Below are 20,626 nucleotides of genomic sequence, written 5' to 3' on the forward strand. Positions count from 1 at the left end.
TTTTGTCTATAAGGGCAACAAAACGTAAAAATGTTGTAGTGACGATGGAAAAGAAACTAGAAGCATTAAGTAGAATTGATAAAGGCGAATCTTGCAGCATTATATGGTGTCGGTACATCTACAGTATCGGATTGGAAGAAAAATAGAACTAAAATCGAAGAATTTTTTTTTCAAAATGATAACAAAAGACAGTTTGGACAATCGGTGCAAAGCTAATAAAGCTAACAATGAGACTCTTGACGACGCTTGTATGTGTGGTTTTGTGTGGAATGCGAACGAGGTTTACCAGTGTCTGTGTGACAATTATAACGGAGTTTATCTGTGCATACCATATTTTATTAATTTTTACCATTTTCTCCGGCTAACCCGGATTTTCGATAACTTGGATCGGCCGCGGTCCCGAATAATCCGAGTTAACGGGGTTCCACTGTATTTCTGTTTTTCTATTTGTTCAAAATGACAATAATGATAAATTGAAATGTGATTTTCTTACGTAGTTTCTGGAAAGGTTATACCTATACCTTTATATTCTTATAATTATTTTCATTCAATAAAACTATTTTTTTTTTCGAATTAGAAGAAGATTACATTTCATCGTTCTGGGATTCACAAACAAAAAGTGTTGATAGATCGGACTATACTATTATTTTGTTTGTTGCGAAGTATTTATTTACAGATAATGTACAAAATTATCTCTTAAATTGTAAAGTGCAATAGCTGCAAACTAACTAGTAAGATAAGATACAAATAATCTACAAATACAAATATAAATATCTGAATATCCTTTTTGGTGGCTAGTTTGAATTTTAACTTCAATTGCACTGTGTAGGTATTCAAAAAGAAATGATTCTGTTTTCAAGGTACATAATTTTTTAATATTTCTTATAAATTGTTAAAAAATATATCAACTATCATAATTTGTAGTGTCTGTATGTGGTTATTTTTGTACAATATACTACAATTTGTCTTTTATTCACAAAAGGAATAGTCACAAATAGAGAGCAGTAACAAGTTTTTCAGTTTAGTGTTGAAATTATTGAGCACTTTGCATTGTAGCCTGGCTACGCCCTACTCCAGGGAAATAAACAAAATATATCCGTGTTCAAGACATCGTAATAACCACTATTTTGACGATTTTTTCCATTAATTTATAATAAGTTATATTATAGCAAAAATTTTATACATTTTTTGCAGCAGTTTCGGCGTTGTTTGTTAATTATTTTAATAATTTGGTGTGAAAAAATGAGATTTTTTCAGGTTTTCGCTTACCATTAAAATGAAGGTATCTATTACTTAAATACACACTTTTTATTCTTTTTCTTCTTCTACGACACTACAGCCCAAATTGAACCTTGGTCTCTTTTATTTTTTGCTTCCATCCTTGTTTGTCTGTGACTGGTCTTCTCCATTCACGGACTCCTAAAAGGGCTTGTGTGTCGCTGTTTACTGTGTCTTCCCAGCGCTTTCTTGGCTTTCCAACCTGTCTCTTTCCCTGCATTCTAGCGTTCTAGCGGTCAGTGCTTTTTTGGTAGCCTATCTTCTCCCATTCTTATCACATGCCCGGCCCATTGCAATCTTTGTATTTAATGAAGATTGACAGGGGTGTTTCCTTATAAAGTTGATAAAGTTCGTTGTTTTATCGACTTCTGAAGATTCCGTTTTCCCTCACAGGTTCTAGTATTCTCCTCAGTACTTTCCTTTCGAATGTGTCGACTTTGTTTTTGGATGTTTCTTTCAGGAAACATACTCCATACTCCACTGCCGTAACATGCTATTAGTCGAATTAAGGTTTTATAGATTCTCATCTTTGTATCTCGGTGGACACTTTTAGATCGAAATATATGGGAGAGGGCAAAATAAGCTCTGTTTTCCTGCGTTATTCTCTTTCGTATGTCTCCATCTTCTGATCCTTCGGCATAGTTCTACTCCCAGGTATGTAAACTTTCCAACCGTTTCAATGTCATCTTCATGTATATGTGTTGTGGGACTATATTTCTTCTCGTCTGTATCGTTATTTTTGTTTTTTTTTCTGTGTTAATATCCAGACCTACACTAGGTTCGCTTTAAAGATGCAGTAAAAATAAACAAACCAAGACACGTTAAATGCTACTAGGAGCACTCCCGAATCATAATTTACAATGTATAAACTTTGGAAATCATGATTTGGGATTTACAATGTATATACATTGTAAATTATGATTCGGTTGTGCCTCTAGTGGCATTTAAAGTGTCTTGGTTTGTTTATTTCTACTGCATCTTGAAAGCGAATCTAGTGTAGCATTTTCGTTTGCGTTTTTAACTCTACACACTTTTTATGCGCATTCCAAAAATTTTGAAATTAACTTGTTTAATTAACTGTTTCAATAATAAAACAGCAAAATAAAGTAAAATCTATAATTTTTTATAACTTTCATGTATTATATATTATTAAATTATTCAAATTTTTACACGAATTTAAAAGAAAAAAAGGTTATTCTAGGACCATCAGATAAAGAGTAGAGATTTTTTTTCAATTTGCAGCAAAATTTGTTGATATTAATTAAGAAACCTAAGAACAACTAAGAAAATATTAACTTGTCGTATTTTAAATCTGAATATTTAAAGATTTATTATAAAAAAAATCAATTAAAATACAATAAAAAAATTTAATTTTTTAAAAATTTTCCATTTAAAATTATTAGGTACATTAGCGTAATTATTAATTTCAAATATGGTATATCATTTTAAACCCCTTTTGTTTAGAATAAAAGGGGTTTAATTCTAAATAACCACCTGATTAACATCTTCTTCTAAAAAAAAACAGCATCTACTCTTGATGTGAACAAATTTTCAGGAGATTGTAGGTACCTTATACAAGATAATAATTAGCAATGTCAGTGTGTGTCAAGAATATTTTCTATAGGACCTACAATCTCCTGAAAATTTGTTCAAATCAAGAGTAGATGCTGTTTTTTAGAAGAAGAAATTAATCAGGTGGTTATTTAGAATAAAACCCCTTTTATTCTAAATAAAAGGGGTTTAAAATTGATATAGCATATTTTAAATTAATAATTACGCTAAGATACCTAATAATTTTAAATGAAAAATTTTATAATTTAATGAGCTTTTCCAAAAAAATTCAAATTTTTTATTGTATTTTAATTGATTTTTTTTGGATAATAAATCTTTAAATAATTAGATTTAAAATAAGACAAGTTTATATTTTTTTAGTTCTTCTTAATTTTCTTAATTAGTATCAACAAATTTTGCTACAAATTGAAAAAAAATCTCTACTCTTTTTCTGATTGGGTTTTATTCTAAATAGCCACCTGATTAATTTCTTCTTCTAAAAAACAGTGTCTACTCTTGATGTGAACAAATTTTCAGGAGAATGTAGGTACCTTACACAAGATATTTTTAACACACACCGACATTGCTAATTATCTTTACGATGCATTAACAAACATTACAAATTCACTGATTCACTTAAATTATAAATGAATATGCAGTAAACTTAAAACTGATGAGTTAGTTGCACATTTGATATTTTTCTCCCCATTGTTCGATTCCTTGAAGTTATGGTTATACCAGACAATATCTGTGTTGGCGACTTTTATATTCTTAATTTTTGACCATTACTTATAATAATATCTAAATCTAAACTATCTATATACGATATATTTATAATATAACTTAAAACTGTCGATATATTATAAATATATCGTCAGTTTGTAAGAAAACTTTCAACTCCCCCTATCTCGGAAACGAAGCATTTGCGGACCTTCGATTATAAAGCAAACTGTCATTATTTTTTTATGCAGAATTACCCTTTAAAGTTTACCATACTTATTTAAAAACACCCTGTAGTGATGAAAAACATGGCTAGTTGTTAAAGTACCTAACTTTTTTATGGTCCAACATAAGCGAATAAATAAAAAAATAGAATAATAAGAAAACCTGAAGCCCTAGTTAGGTTTAAATTTCAGTGTTGTTCTGAAGCTATTTCCTTGTGGCATTTTTATAACTAAGTATTTTTTATGGGAAATAAGCCACAATTTTACTAAAAAAATGAATTTATTAACGTTTCGAAGCCCAAATCGGGTTTCGTTGTCAAAATACAAAATATTAAAATAAACAAAAATGTTGTTGCTAAGTAAAACAAAATTCTTCTAATAATTTATTTAATCTGACTCATTTATATTGGCAATTCAGACGTATATTATACATTTTAAAGTAGAAGACTTTAAAATGAATCGCCAATATTTATGAGTTGCGTTCCTGGGACGACTTTACTAAAAGATAGTTCATTCGATTACATGAAATCAATTGAAATCAAGAATATCCGTTGCAAAAAAAATCATAGCATGTGATCTGTCTTTAAAAAGACAACCAAATACAACGATGACAATAAAATTCTCGCGTTAGAGATTCCATAGTAAATCACGAGGGAAAACCAGGAAAAAACCTCGTGATACTATCCCGACATCGTAAGTATTTGGTCTTACATTTAATTTACCTTCAAAAAACTAATACCAAATTCTGACTTTAATATGTTTTAATTATAAATAATATTAATAATACATATACAATAAGTAATACTAAATTATAAAATTTGTACTAACTCGATATATTATTGACTTACTAATCGTGGTATTTTCTTTCTCTTGACTTCCTATTTTATTGACGGGATCCTACAACATTCACAAGAAATAACACGAGGAAAATAACAATACCATATATAAAAGGACTATCCAAGAAACTTAAAACAATAGGAAATAAATTCAACATTTCAACAACATTCAAAACAACAAACACATTGAGATCTATTCTATCTAAAACTAAACCTAACAATGAACAAGAAAGAACAAAGAATTGCATTTATAAAATACCTTGTGAATGCGAACAATTTTATTTAGGTGAAACATCAAGACCATTAAACGTTAGAATAAGTGAACATCAGTCTTATATTAAAAATAGAGAATTTGATAGATCTCAAATATGTCAACACGCATGGGATAACGAACATAGAGTTCAGTGGAGAGATTCAAGTATAGTCCTGAAAGAATCAGATAGTAAAAAGAGAAAAATCAAAGAAGCGGCTCTAATTATGCTAAATGAAACCAATTGTGTCGCAAATTCCTCGGTAAAATGCAGTAGGATGTGGTTACCCATACTGAAAGAGGAAGTCAATAGAAAGAAAATACCACGATTAGTAAGTCAATAATATATCGAGTTAGTACAAATTTTATAATTTAGTATTACTTATTGTATATGTATTATTAATATTATTTATAATTAAAACATATTAAAGTCAGAATTTGGTATTAGTTTTTTGAAGGTAAATTAAATGTAAGTACAAATACTTACGATGTCGGGATAGTATCACGAGGTTTTTTCCTGGTTTTCCCTCGTGATTTACTATGGAATCTCTAACGCGAGAATTTTATTGTCATCGTTGTATTTGGTTGTCTTTTTAAAGACAGATCACATGCTATGATTTTTTTTGCAACGGATATTCTTGATTTCAATTGATTTCATGTAATCGAATGAACTATCTTTTAGTAAAGTCGTCCCAGGAACGCAACTCATAAATATTGGCGATATCATTTTAAAGTATTCTACATTAAAATGTATAATATACGTCTGAATTGCCAATATAAATGAGTCAGATTAAATAAATTATTAGAAGAATTTTTTTTACTTAGCAACAACATTTTTGTTTATTTTAATAGTATTTTGTATTTTGACAACGAAACCCAATTTGGGCTTCGAAACGTTAATAAATTCATTTTTTTTAGTAAAATTGTGGCTTATTTCCCATAAAAAATACTTAGTTGAATTTCAGTATTTTATAAATGTTAGAATATTCCACAGGGTGATGCGAACTTTGAGAAAAAAAAAACACAGTTTAATTCGTACACCCAGTATACAATGAAAATTTACCTATTTAGCAACAAGATGTACCCCTATCCTAAAAAAATCACTTAAATCGGACAACAGGTTTAGAAAATTCGAGACATCAAAAATGACCATATCTTTAAGTGGGCCGATTTCTATGGCCGCAAGTTTATTATTATTATTCAAACTCAGTTACTCTAATTTATATATGTACCTATAACCTCTAAAAATCTCCAAAAAATACCCTAAAAAATATATTTTTGGATTTTTTAAGGTGGCAAAGCTTAAAACAATCTTAAAAAAAATGGAAATATAGTGTTTAACAAATTAAAAAATAATTATAGACCTGCAGCCATCTTTAACGGGAACGGAGCAAAATGCAAAATTTTGACGCATGTCAAAATTTTCAATGTGTTTTAAACGTTTAAATGTTAAAAAAAATTTTCGAATCCTGAGAAAACTAATAAATATTTTTGAAAAATTTAAACACAGAATGAAAGATTATATTACCACCGAGGGCCCTGAAAACTTCTATAATGTTTATTTTAATGAGTTTATAAGTTACAGGGGTGCAAAAGAGATAATTTAATGTGATTTTTAATTACAAATATTTCGTTCAAAAGAAACTTTTTATTTATTCTAAGGGAACTTTCGGCCCTCGGTAATTCAGTAATAGGTCTGGATCCCGCGTATGAAAAAAAAGTTGATTAATAGCAAGCTGAAAATTTGTTAATAGCTTAAGGGTGTCTAGTCGGACAAACTTTGATACATGGGAACACTGGAACAGGGGAAGTTTTAAGTGTGGAACAGGTTAAAAATTTGGAATGGTTAGACCACGAAAACGTCACATGTATTTTGTCCGACAGAAGTTCCAATTGCTTTGTTACCCTTTCATTAAACTCTCATGCAAAAATCAGACTGCTATTTATCACCTGTCATAATTCCTGTCATTTGACATGTTCTACGTGTTCCACTCATTATAATGCCCATTGGGTGATAAGTAGCCGCCTGATTTTTGCATGAGAGTTTAATGAAAGGGTAACAAATCAATTGGAAGTTCTGTCGAACAAAATACATGTGACGTTTTCGTGGTCTAACCGTTCCAAATTTTTAACCTGTTCCACAATTAAAACTTCCCCTGTTCCAGTGTTCTCATATATCAAAGTTTGTCCGACTAGACACCCTTAAGCTATTAACAAATTTTCAGCTTGCTATTAATCAACTTTTTTTTCATACGCGGGATCCAGACCTATAGTCTTTTATTCTGCGTTTAAATTTTTCAAAAGGGGGAGGAGTGGTGGATTAAAAATGAATTCTAGGGGTGAAGGCAGTTTGCCGTTTTTAACGGGGGGTACTCTTTAATTTATTTATCCCGGCCCTAAGTAGAAAGTTTGATCCGCCACTGTCGACGCATGTGCCACTAAAAAGTGCCAAATTGTGCTCATATGTTCCCTTCTAGGTTCTACTATTTAAGTTATGGAGTCTTACGGTGTTTAAAATGATTAGAAAATTTTTCCTATTGGCCTCTTAGATTATTTTCCAAAGGTTTGGTTACATATCCTGGTATAAGGATGTTTGTTGTTAGTTTCAGAATTATGTTGTGATGATTTCTTTATTATTTATGTTAGGTGAATTTTTAAAGTTGCATTTACAACCCATTTATTTGAAGTTTGCTGCCACAGTAGTAACATTAAACGAATTAGTGAAGTTTTGTAAGATAAATACAATAACACATGAATCCTTTGCAGATGGCCAATTTTTATTGGGGCAGTTTTCTTTGTATCCAATATTAAAATCTGCAACACACAATTTTATGGATACAACCCTGATGATACGGATACTGGATCCGACATAGATGATACCGATTATGGCTACGATCCATATGCTTCTGACAATGGATACGATCAATATGATGAACATAACGATGATATTATTGCTGATCATAGAAGAGAGCAACTTACTAGCTGTCAATATGCCCGTATTCATTTGCCGACATCTTTTAATGATTGTACCAAAGTAGAGATTATAGATTCAAATATTTCTGATGTAACACCTGCAGCATTTTTAAATGTATACTCCACAACCAATTTGAAACTATCAGGAAACTTTATCAAGACTATAAAACCTGGAGCTTTTTCCGGTCTTCACAATTTAGAGCAACTGGATTTACATAACAACCAAATAGTAAATATATCCCAAGGAATATTTAACCATTTAGTCCAGTTGAAATCCCTCGATCTGTCTAGAAATAAAATCAGCAACATTGATCCCAATTTTTTAACAGGTGTTATTCATTTATCGTCACTAAATTTTTCAGAAAATTATTTAAAATCTTTTGATGGTGTAGTGTTAGGCCAAAACAATTACTTTAAAATATTAAATTTAATTGATAATAGTATGTCTTTTATAAATTTAAGCAAGTTTAACGGTGAGATTAATACTTTAGATGTTTCAAGTAATAAGTTAACATTTGTCGATGTATGCCTTTCAGGTTTACAAAATCTTAATGCTAGTAATAATCAAATAAAATATTTACATGCCGATTCTTGCTTATTAGATGCAACTTTAATAACTTTAGATGTTAGTAATAATTTGCTGAATGAACAAAACCTAATGAATGTTTCAAAACTGCTCAAATTAGAGAAGTTGAATATAGCAGGAAATAATCTTTCCTTTATTCCTGTTAACCTATTTGTAAATTTAACAAGATTGTCTTATTTAAACATGTCACATAATAAGATAAGTTTCTTGAATTATGGAGCCCTTGACCATTTAAATGTTTTGCAAAGTTTAGATCTGTCTTATAACAACCTCACCACTCTTAAAAGATACTTCCACTCATTGTCGGCACTAACATCTTTATACATCAATAGCAATAAAATCACAAACATTAATAGCAAACAACTTTTGAACGATATTAGGGGATTGAATATCATAAATATAGATAGTAATGATTTCAATTGTGGAAATTTAGTAGAAGTAATTCATGATTTTAAAAATAAAGTGTTTAAAGGTACAGTAACTATAGGATCAAATATTCACGGCATTGCTTGCAAAGAAGGAACATTACAAGAAGCAAATCCTGATATCAAATTTAAGGAGGAAATTATAAAATATTTGGAAAAAACAATTTCAGCAAAGCTTGAGAAATCCGAGAGCCTTCAATTTAACAAAAGCCTTATGTACGACAATTTTAACAAATATTTTAAAAACAGCAACTTTTATAAGTACCTGGAGGGACTGAAAAATATTAATACGTTAAATTTTAATGGTACGGACATGCTAAAGTACTTCAATCAAGATTTTAAAAACAGTTTTTTCTATAAATATCTGGAAAGTCTGAAAGCAAACGAAAACTCAACTAGAGAGTTTAACAGAAGGTTTTACAAATACTTAAACAACAATCTTAACGGTACTTATCTTGTTAAATATTTAACTAAACTAGAAAAATCCCAAGATCATTTCACTGGCTCTTTTAAAAATAGCAGTATGTTTAACTTCTTTAATAAAGGCTTTAAAAATAGTACTTTTTATAAGTATTTGGAAAATTTAAATTCAAAATTTGATGGTATTAAACAAAAAGATCATGGTACTGCTGAATATTTTCATAGTACTTCAGAACAACAAGACCATAGCTATTTTGCTACTCAGTCTGTAATAATTATGCTACTAATTATTTTAGTATTATTTAAGGTTGTAAATATATATTCTAATTACAGCTCGAAAAAATTGTCTTGTAGAGAACAAGGTGAATCTCTAGATACAAATAGAATAGCTTAAGAATAGGCTAAAATGTGCTTTATGGCCTGCATAGCCATAAGGACAAAAAAATTGATAAGTTTTTAAAAACATTTATTATTAAAGTTAGAAAATATAGAATTAAATTATTATGTTATCTTGCTCAGGACAGGCACAAATGGAGACAACAAAGGAGACCTACGTCCTAAAGTTTATAACATGGGCTATAATGTAGATAGACAGATAAACAGATAGATAAAAATCATAATATATTAATGATTCTTCCTCTTATTCTTGTGCCGTCTTCTAACGAAGGTTGGCAATCATTTTTTTAAACACTTCTCTATCTTTTGCAACGTGAAATATCTGTTCAACACTGAGGCTAGTCCAATCTCTGATATCCCTCAGCCAAGATTTTTTTTCTTCTCAAAGAAATGTTTTTTGAAATCACCATGTATTTGGTTTTATTTATATTCATTGTTAGTCCCACCTTTTTGCTTTCTCTGTTATTGATTTCTAAGAGAATTTTAAATCGTCTATATTCTCTGCCATGATTGAGGTATCGTATGCAAATCTTATGTTATGTTATTAATGATGCTCCCTCCAATTGACTGACACCTTCAATTCTTTCCCATAGTGCCTCCTGAAATATTAGTTGGGATAACACATTAAAACATTGTGGCGACAGCACTCATTCCTGTCTGACTCCTCTTTGAATCTCCAGTTGGTTTGTCTCACTATCTTCCACTCGTCCGATTTAATGATTAATGGTTTAAAATTAACATTTTCTGTTGACACCAAACTAAAAAAAAATTAGATGCTGTCTAAAATTTTGACTGAGACTCTGTTCATATGTTCATAATGATAAATTAACAAGATTAAAAGCAAATATTATAAATTGTTGCCAACAACTATATTAGATGAAATGATAGAGAAGATTGGATTATCTTTACATTGATACAATTATTTACTTTAAATAAACATTTTCTTTTCAAATTAAAAGAAACTAGACTCCTCATCGATTTCTGGGATTCACAATTAAATATTATTAAATTGATTGCGCTTATAGTTTGTTACAAAGTATTTATTTATAGATAATGCAGAACATTATCTCTTAAAATGTTAAATACAATAGCTGCACAATAACTAATTAGATAAGATAGAAATAATCTACAAAATATAAATTAATATATCTACACATCCTTTTTGCTGACTATGGTCTGTTTTTAAGCCAAGAGGAGTAATTCAAATTTACCTCGTCGTAACGCTTGTTGGTAATTGGTCCAACATCAGGCAAGTTAACTCCATTGTTATGAAATTTTGACACTAATGACTTTTATGAAATTTTGACATTGCTGGCATTTCATAGGTTAATTAAGTTTTATCGGCGATTTTTTGTATTTTTTGTGTTCTTCCTTTAATTTTTAGATTTTTAGTCTATTTTTATATAAAAAAAACAGTTGTTTTTAGAACTCTATCGACGTATTAGTATAATATAATATGTATGGATTACCGTCGAAGGCCGATATGGTCAACCATCAACCAAAAACGAAGATGTATTTGGTGAATCTTCTAGTGACTTTCTTGAGTGTAAATATGCCTCTTTAGTTTACTTCTCCTGGTTTAAAAACAATCCATAATTTGCTTTAAGTTTATTGTTACTATTTATTTAACAAGAAATGGCTGTGTTTTTAAAGCATTTATATTTGGTTTTTGCGTAATCTTTTAGAAAGACCTTTCTTTTGGAGTTTTTTATTGTACTAAATCCTCTATATTAGATTTCTCTTATACAGTATGTCCCTGTAAGTTGTATCCATATGGAAAACTTTTTTATTATTGAATTTACGAAAAAAAGTTATTCTTCATAAAAAGCTCTGCATGGTCCAAAACCTAAGATTTAACCATCAAATATCAATTTTTTTGAATGTTATACGAGGTATGTCAAAAAGTTTGAATTTGACTCAAGAGTAAAGTAGCTTTATTTTTCATAATATTGAAAATTGCTATTATGAAAAGTTGTTTGGAATTAAAAACTATATTCTAGTATGCAATTGCATCCTTCTAATCAAATTTTTTTTTTTGAAAAATTATGGAAAACTAACATTATTTTCAGTTATTTCAATTCAGATAACTCTTTTATTATTAGTTTTACGAAAAAAAGTGATTCGTAATAAAAAGTTATGCATAGTCTAAAACCTAAAATACAACCATCTTATGTCAAATTTTATCAATTTTATACGAGGTATGTCAAAAATATGAATTTCGCTCAAGAGTAAAATACGTTTATTTTTCACAATATCGAAAATTGATATTATGAAAAGTTATTTAGAATTAAAAACTATGTGTCAGTGTGTAATTACATCCTTCTAATTGAAATATTCTGAACTATAAAGGTACTTTACTTTTGATCTAAATTTCTCTTTTTTGACATACCTCGTATAAAATTGATCAAATTTGAGATAATATGGTTGAATTTTAGATTTTAGACCATGCAGAACTTTTTATTAAGAATCGCTTTTTTTTGTAAAATTAATAATAAAAGAGTTATCTGAATTGAAATGACTGAAAATAACGTTAGTTTTCCATAATTAAAAAAAAATCAATTAGAAGGATGTAGTTGCATACTAGAATATAGTTTTTAATTCCAAACAACTTTTAATAATAGCAATTTTCAATATTGTGAAAAATAAAGCTATTTTACTCTTGAGTAAAATTCAAACTTTTTGACATACCTCGTATAATATTCAAAAAATTTGATATTTGATGGTTAAATCTTAGGTTTTGTACCATGCAGAGCTTTTTATGAAGAATAACTTTTTTTCGTAAAATTGATAATAAAAAAGTTTTCCATAATATGGACACAACTTACAGGGACATACTGTATAATATGGTCGTCAGGAAATCTGAACACATGGTGAGAGTAAGGTACCTACTTCAGAGTACCTATTCGTGCCAGTCTTTGCCAGTAATATACCATGAAAATTTATAAAGTTTCTTAACACATCTAATTTTGTGGAAACCATTGACTGATTGTTCTTCTTCTTCAAGTTTAAGTTAAATTCATAGTCAAATACGTTACGGATATTCTGTACTTACTGTTCCTTTAGATTTTTCGTTTTAGGTTTTTTTTATAAGTATAAATGAACGTACATTATGTATATTAGGCACTGTATACCGCAAGGTTAGTGCACGCGTCTCGATATTTCGCGTTACTTCAATAAAAATGAAAGAGTATCATAAGTTCAATGTTTTGAAAAAAAGTCAAGTACAGAGTTGTACATTTGATATGAGTACATGAAAGAATAAAATATGAAAAAAGCGTAATCATCTTTGTAGTTCACCCTGTATATTCGTCAATCATTTCTGTAATTTGAAAATTAGAACATATCGTTTACCTTATTAGGGGAGTGCAATTAGAACGAAAATATGCATTGTTTCGGAAAAATTGAAACAAGCTTATATTTTTCTAAAACTTTTTTGTTAGTTTATATACATGTTAAAGTAAAAAGTTCTACTCGCGGATTTGGCCGCTAAGCTAATTGTTTATTGATTGTTTAAACAACAACAATTGTTTTGTATTAATAATTTTAAAAATATCGTTAAATTCATTTTACTTTGATCAAATATGTTTCTACATATTTTGTTTTCGATTATACTGAATCAGAATATGGCATTGCAATTTGAAAACTCCCTTACAGAAGCTCTTATACAGTATGTTTGCGTAGCTAGGAACCACATCGAAAACTTTTTTATTATCAATTTTACGAAAAAAAGTTATTCTTCATAAAATGCTCTGGATAGTCAAAAATCAAAAACTCAACCATCAGATATCAAATTTTATCAATTTTATACGAGTTATGTCAAAAATATGAATTTCGTTAAAGAGTAAAGTACCTTTATATTTCAGAATATCAAAAAATGCTATTATGAAAAGTTGTTTGAAATTAAAAATTATGTTTAAATATACAATTACATTATTCTAATAGAAATTTTTTTTTCAATTTTTTCTCAAGTTACGGACACTCATCATCATTTTATTACAATTATGATAACTATTTTATTATCACTTTTACGAAAAAAAGTTATTCTTCATAAAATTCTCTCCCTGGTCTAAAATCTAAGATACAACCATAAGATATTAAACTTTTAAAATTTTATAAAAGGTATGTAAAAAATATGAATTTTTCCTAAGAGTTAGGTGTCTTTATTATTCACAATATTTTAATTAGAAGGATGTAATTGAACACTAAAACAAATTTTTTAATTCCAAACAACTTTTCCTAATAACATTTTTCGATATTGTGAAATTTAACGATACTTTACTCTTGAGTGAAATTCATATTTTTTGACATAAAATTTATTAAATTTGATATTTGATGATTGCATCTTAGATTATATACGATGCAGAGTATTAGAATAAGTTTTTTTTCGTAAAACTGATAATAAAAAAGTTACCAATAGGTTCCAAATTACGCAGACATACTGTATAAGAGCTAAAAAAATTTTTTTTGCTGAAAATTTATTATTGTTGAAGTTTATTATTAAATGGATTTTAGGTAAGTTTTACAGAAAAAAGTTTTGATCACTTTATATAAACATTTTTTAGCTGGTAATTTTCGGTTTTTGTATTACATTTTTGTTATCTTTCTTAATTTTCTCAAAAAGAGATAGTCTACTTCATTTCTAAAGTAAAATAATTCAGTTCATTTTAAAGATTACATCCTAAGCTTTAAAAAGCACTTATAAAACTGTAATAGATCTGTTCAAACTTGAGTAATACCGTCTTAAAGTGGTGGCAATTCTATAAAACTACGAAGATTTCAAAAATTACATTTTTTCAGACGTCATATCATTTGAATTAAATTTTTAAGATTTTTTTTTGAATGAAACATCATTTAGTACGATGCTTGAAAGGTAAGTTGTGCAAAATTGAGGGGTTTTTAAGAAAAAATGTATTAGTTACACATTTTTAAATCATTTTTAAACAAAATTCATGTAAGGCTCACTTTCAGCCCCCACCGTACTTATGCCCATACATTTTATTTCTGTCTATTATAAACGTAAGTTAGCTTAATTATTCTTCTTTTAGGTTCAATTTGTAAAATTTCATTTGATCCATTAGGTAAAGAATTACATTAAAATAACTCAACCGTGCACTTCGCCGTACTCTAGTTTACAGTGGGCCAATGTTTGTGAGAAGGGTGACTTTAGCATTATAAATAAAAAATTATAGAAGATACATATTTAATTTTAGAAAATTCTTTATATAAGGTTTTTTTTTGTAAAATTTTCTGAATTTTTCAATGGTCAAGTCAGTTTTGTTCTAAAATTTATATTTTCGGAGTTATTTAAAAAAACATTAAACTTCGTAATTCATTTGTTTAATAAAAAATGAAACACCCACTTCTCGAGTAGAACTTTTTGTTGTGTTGTTTATTAAACATTTCTTAATAAAATTACAAAAAGTTCTATCTTGTTTGATTTTTTCCGAAGTAAAAAATCTATATGCACTCCCCTATACCACTTATATTTTCCCCCATTTTAACTGCCTATAACTTCTAAACGGCTCAAGATAGAAATATGCGGTTTTCACTGAAATGTTTTATTTTAGTAAAAGTTTTGTCTGAATGGATGGAATTTTTTATATCGCTTTCAAATACGAAATAAAAAATGGCGGATTTTTGGAAAGAACTTTGTTGACTTTTTTTTTAATGGAACACCCAGTACATTCTTTTGTAAATTGAAAGAAAGGTCATTCACCTATCTAGCGATATAAAGTTTTTCAAAATGGGTTGTCAAATCACTGAGTAATTAATTTTTAAAATGATAGGTAAGTGGATATCACATACCTAAATAACAAAATAACATAACTAAGCAAGTTATGTGATTTCCACATTGCATCTCTCATTTTAAAAATTAATTGCTCAGTCATTTGACAACCGATTTTAAAAAATTTTATATCGCTGGATAGATAAATGACCATTTTTTCAAGTTTTTAGGTAAATTACCATTTTTTATATCGCTTTTAAATAAAAAATGGCGGATTTTTGAAAAAAAAAAGTTGTTGACTTTTTTTATTAAAACACCCAGTATATTTTTTTGTGTCTTGAAAAAACTGTCATTTACCTATCCAGCGATATAAAAATTTTTAAAATCGGTTGCCAAATGACTGAGCAATTAATTTTTAAAATGAGAGATGCAATGTGGAAATCACATAACATAATATCATTTTGCTCAGTTATGTTATTTAGGTATATGAGATCCACGTTGCACCCCTCGTTTTAAAAATTAATTACTCAGTGATTTGACAACCGATTTTGAAAAACTTTATATCGCTAGATAGGTGAATGACCTTTCTTTCAATTTACAAAAAAATATACTGGGTGTTCCATTAAAAAAAAGTCAACAAAGTTTTTTTCAAAAATCCGCCATTTTTTATTTCGTATTTGAAAGCGATATAAAAAATTCAAACCATTCAGACAAAACTTTTACTAAAATAAAACATTTCAGTGAAAACCGCATATTTCTATCTTGAACCGTTTAGAAGTTATAGGCAGTTAAAATGGGGGAAAATATAAGTGGACACCCGGTATAATGTAAAATGAATACTTATTGACTTATTCCTTCTTTACATATAAATTAAGTCCTAAAAGTTTTGGCACAAAATATTTATCGAATTTTTTTGTTAATGAAGAAATTTATTTAAACACTAACTAGTTACCTTAAATTACAACTCAATGCTTAACTAAACTATACTTTCAAATTAGGTGGAGTGGCCCATTCTTCTCTATTAGACGCAAATTTCTTCGAATGTCTTTCAGGAGGTCCTGGGCGGAATTTTGATCAATTTTTCTTTGCTGTTCATAAATTTTCCGTCTTAATTGTTCTTCATCTTGGGCTTCCCAGCATCTATGATAAACTTTCCTAGACAATACAGCCCAACTATCCTCTATTGGGCGAACCTGCGGCAAGTTTCGAGAATTACCATTTTTGGGAACAAAGGGTATTTGGTGTTGTAGAAACCAGTTTTGGGTATCTCTTGAGTAATAGTACGTCTGAAGGAGTTGCGCTTGAGAGTATTTGGGGCACTTACGTCTCTTTAGATATTTAAGGCCATTCCTCCTCAATTACAACGATATCGTACTGTCAGAAGATCTGTATTGACGAGCCAATCTTCTAGTTTCCATTCCAAGCTGGTGTTTTGCAATTCTCACCAATTTCTCTGACTTCTGTGCAGTAAATGCGCGTGATTTTCACATTTTGGTAGATTCATCCATGGTATTCCTTGATCGCACTCCGTTATTGTTATATAAAATATTCTGCGTCAATTGTTTTCATTCTGAAATATTCTACAGGTTTTAGATTTGAGTAGCCGCCCAGCAAAGTTGTATATACCTTTTCTTATTTCTAACTTATACTACATATTAAATTGAAAACTTCAAAATAAATAAATCTTAACTGGCAGTGAAAATATAAACAAGCTTTTGTTTCCAAATGCAACTTAATATTATTTTGTTTTCGTTAAAATTAAAACCAATGAAATTTGTGCCAAAACTTTTAGGACATACGTTAGTATGTATATTTATATCGAAGTAAAAATGGTCAACTCAAATATGAGAAGATATACAGGTTGCCCTATTTATAAGATCGTATGTATACTTTTCACCTAGTTATCAATCACTCTGTAAAATTTCACATATTTTTCAAGTCTGGTCTACATTTTTACCAAATAACTTTTTTGGATATTCTGTACCATAATGGAATTATCAAACAATGTCCCACTAAACACTTACCCTGCATATAGATATTAAGAAGGGCTGGTGACAAACTACTGCCGTGTTTTAGCCTTTGAAATGTCTTGGGTATCCTTCAGTTCTCTTTAGATAAGACACTTTCTGAATTTTGCTGCATTGTTATATTAAGTGAATCAGTAGAGATATTATAACATTAATAAAATATATTGTTTGCAGATGGTCAGCTTTTCTTGGAGTAATAAATTTTTTAATCAATTTAAAAATGGGAAATGCATTTTGTAATGTGGATAATTATAATTACATTGAGAATGGGTATTATAATTCAGCACGACGTATGTATTGCAGGCATATCCAGCTTCCTTTATATAAGCAGTTTGATAATTGTAGAAGAATGACAATCTCAGATTCAAATATACCTGAAATAATAACAGCAGCATTTTTAAATTTTCCATCAACGGTAGAATTACAACTATCAGGAAACTTTATAAAGAACATACAACCTGGCGCTTTTAGTGGCCTTCAAGCTTTGGAAGAACTTGACCTACACAACAATCAAATAGTAAAAATACCTAATGGAATATTTAACCATTTAGTCCAGTTAACATCCTTGGATTTGTCTAGAAATAATATCAGCAGCATTGATCCAAATTTCTTAACAGGCGTTATTCACATATCTTCACTAAATCTTGCAGAAAATGCTTTAAAATCGGTGGATGATGTATTTTTAGGACAAAATTCTCACTTTACAATGGTAAATTTGAGTAGCAATGAAATTTCTTCTTTTAACTTAAACAGATTTAACAGTGAAATTAATACTTTGGACATTTCAAATAATAAGTTAACATCTGTCAATGTTTGTTTTCCCGGATTACAAAATCTTGATGCTAGTAATAATCAAATAAAACATTTACTTTCTGGTACTTGCTCATTGAACACAGCTCCGCTAAATTTAAATATCAGTTATAATTTGCTGAATGAAGAAAGCATCATGAATGTTTCAAAATTGTTCAAATTAGAAAGTTTAAGTTTATCGGGAAATAATCTCTCCTTTATACCTGTTAACCTATTTGGTAATTTAACAAAGTTGTCATATTTAAACATGTCACATAATCATATAAGTTACTTGAATTATGGAGCATTGGATCATTTAAATTTTTTGCAAAGTTTAGATCTGTCGTATAACAAGCTCACTACTCTTAAGAGATATTTACACTCATTGTCAGCACTAAGATCTTTATACATCAATAACAATAAAATCACAAACATTAATAGCAAACAACTACTGACCGATAATAAAGTATTGAACGTCATAAACATAGATAGTAATGATTTCTATTGTGAAAATTTAGTGGGAGTAGTTCATGATTTTAAAAATGAAGTATTGAAAGGTACCACAACTATAGGATCAAATATTCACGGCATTGCTTGCAAAGAAGAAACATTACCGGAAGCAAATCCTGAGGTGAAACTCAAAGCAGATATTATAAAATATTTGGAAACAACAATTTCGGCAAAGCTTGAGAAATCCGAGAGCCTTCAGTTCGACAGAAGCCTCATGTACGACTATTTTAACAAAGATTTTAAAAACAGCAACTTTTATAAGTACCTGGAGGGACTGAAAAATATTAATACGTTAAACTTTAATGGTACTGACATGATAAAGTACTTCAATCAAGATTTTAAAAACAGCTTGTTCTATAAATATCTGGAAAGTCTGAAAGCAAACGAAAACTCAACCAGAGAGTTTAACAGAAGTCTTTACGACTACTTCAACAACGATTTCAACGGTACTTATCTTGTTAAATATTTGACTAAACTAGAAAGATCCAAGGGTGAGTTCATTGATTCTTTTGACAATAGCAGCATGTTTAACTACTTTAACAAAGGCTTTAAAAATAGCACTTTTTATAAGTACTTGGAAAATTTAAATTCAAAATTTGATAATATTCAGCAAAAAGATCATGGTACTGCTGAATATCTTCATAGCAGTTCAGAACAACAAGGACACAGTTATTTTGCCACACAGTCTGTAATAATTATGTTACTAATTATTTTAGTACTGTTTAAGGTTGTAAAAATATATTCTAATTACAATTCGAAAAATTTGATACCAAGAGAACAGGTTGAACTTTTAGATACAAATAGTATAGCGTAAGAATAAGCTGAAATTATATTTTTTAATTTGTAATATGTATAGATATTATATATATACACATACTTCTATGTCAAAGAGAGGCGGTGGCTCTTGAAGAAGGCTTTCATCAGGTTGAAGGTGGATCTAGCTTTTCCCATGCACACTCTTAACTCTTGGTTGTTGGTCCATTCTTGATTTATTATGGTGCCGAGGTAATTATTGTAATACGTCACTAATTCTACAAAGGTTTGGTTTACGTAGAGTTGACCTTTTACTATCTTTTTCTTGCTAATACTGATGACTATAACACGTGATTTTGTTCATAAGGACTTGTAGTTGTTCTAGGTTAACCGAAAATACTATGCGATGGCTTAGTGTGAAAACCTCGTATCTCATTTTTTTTCGAAAATGACATTTTGGTGGTTTTAGTTTGAAAACCACCTATCTCACGATTTACAACTGTTAGAAAAAATCCAAATACACTAGACTATTTTCTATAGCCAAAAAAAAAGAAACCACGTATATCAATTGCTCTCTTGATTTAGTGTGAATACCACGTATATTTATAACCAAGACTTTGGTACTTAATTTGGAGTATTTGTTTGAGAGATTCGACTTGGAGAAATGTTTTTTGTGAACAGTAAAAGGTAGTCCTGCATACAGAAACATTTTATGAACCTTAAATCGAAAGATTTGTACTGTAACCTAGTATTTGGAGGTGTGCAATAAGCTATGAAAAATGAAAACCTCGTAAATAATAATAAACACAACCTCATTTAAGATGAAAAACACGTATATCAAGATATACGAGGTTGTCATAGTAACTTGGGCAAAGGCTCTATATACTGCAAGGATATTAACGTGTTTTTAACAGTTAAGAGGAAACAGTAGCGTTCAACAGGTAGCGAAAACGCGTTCCAAGATTGCGGCTGTAATTTTGAATATTTTTTCGAGATATGTGGCACACGTATTCGTAATATAATAAAGAATGGCGGTACAGAGCCCAATTTGAAAAATATATTAATATGTGGAAATTATTCTGTAATTAAATACAATATTAAAAAAACGAGCCGGTACCGCCATTAAGAAGAACAAAAAAATACACTTTCTCCAAATAAACTTT

The 20,626-nt window shown here is 29.2% G+C and overlaps 2 protein-coding genes across 4 annotated transcripts in view; both read left to right on the forward strand.

Moving 5' to 3' along the window:
* The window catches only part of LOC114331302 (tubulin glycylase 3A), a 154,285-nt gene that overhangs the window by 83,688 nt on the left and 49,971 nt on the right, over nt 1-20,626 (forward strand). The gene's annotated exons all lie outside the window — the stretch shown is intronic.
* On the forward strand, nt 748-20,466 carry LOC114331304 (leucine-rich repeat-containing G-protein coupled receptor 5). Of its 2 annotated transcripts, XM_050661900.1 has the most exons (3): nt 748-860; nt 7,626-9,257; nt 19,125-19,560. In XM_050661900.1, the coding sequence occupies exons 1-3, from the start codon at nt 844-846 to the stop codon at nt 19,522-19,524; spliced, it is 2,049 nt and encodes a 682-aa protein (XP_050517857.1). In that variant the 5' UTR covers nt 748-843; the 3' UTR covers nt 19,525-19,560. The 2 variants fall into 2 exon arrangements, with proteins under 2 accessions (XP_050517857.1, XP_028136630.2); XM_028280829.2 differs by lacking the exon at nt 7,626-9,257 and having other exon boundaries at nt 755-860; nt 17,586-20,466.

Source organism: Diabrotica virgifera, chromosome 1, assembly GCF_917563875.1.
Source record: "Diabrotica virgifera virgifera chromosome 1, PGI_DIABVI_V3a".
NCBI classification, from domain to species: Eukaryota; Metazoa; Arthropoda; class Insecta; order Coleoptera; family Chrysomelidae; genus Diabrotica; species Diabrotica virgifera.

Bases quoted from the DNA above. Each gene is read 5' to 3' on its own strand.
- LOC114331304 (XM_050661900.1), top strand. The intron at 9,258-19,124 runs GTTTTACAAATA...GTTTAACAGAAG, and splicing joins ACTAGAGAGTTTAACAGAAG to TCTTTACGACTACTTCAACA.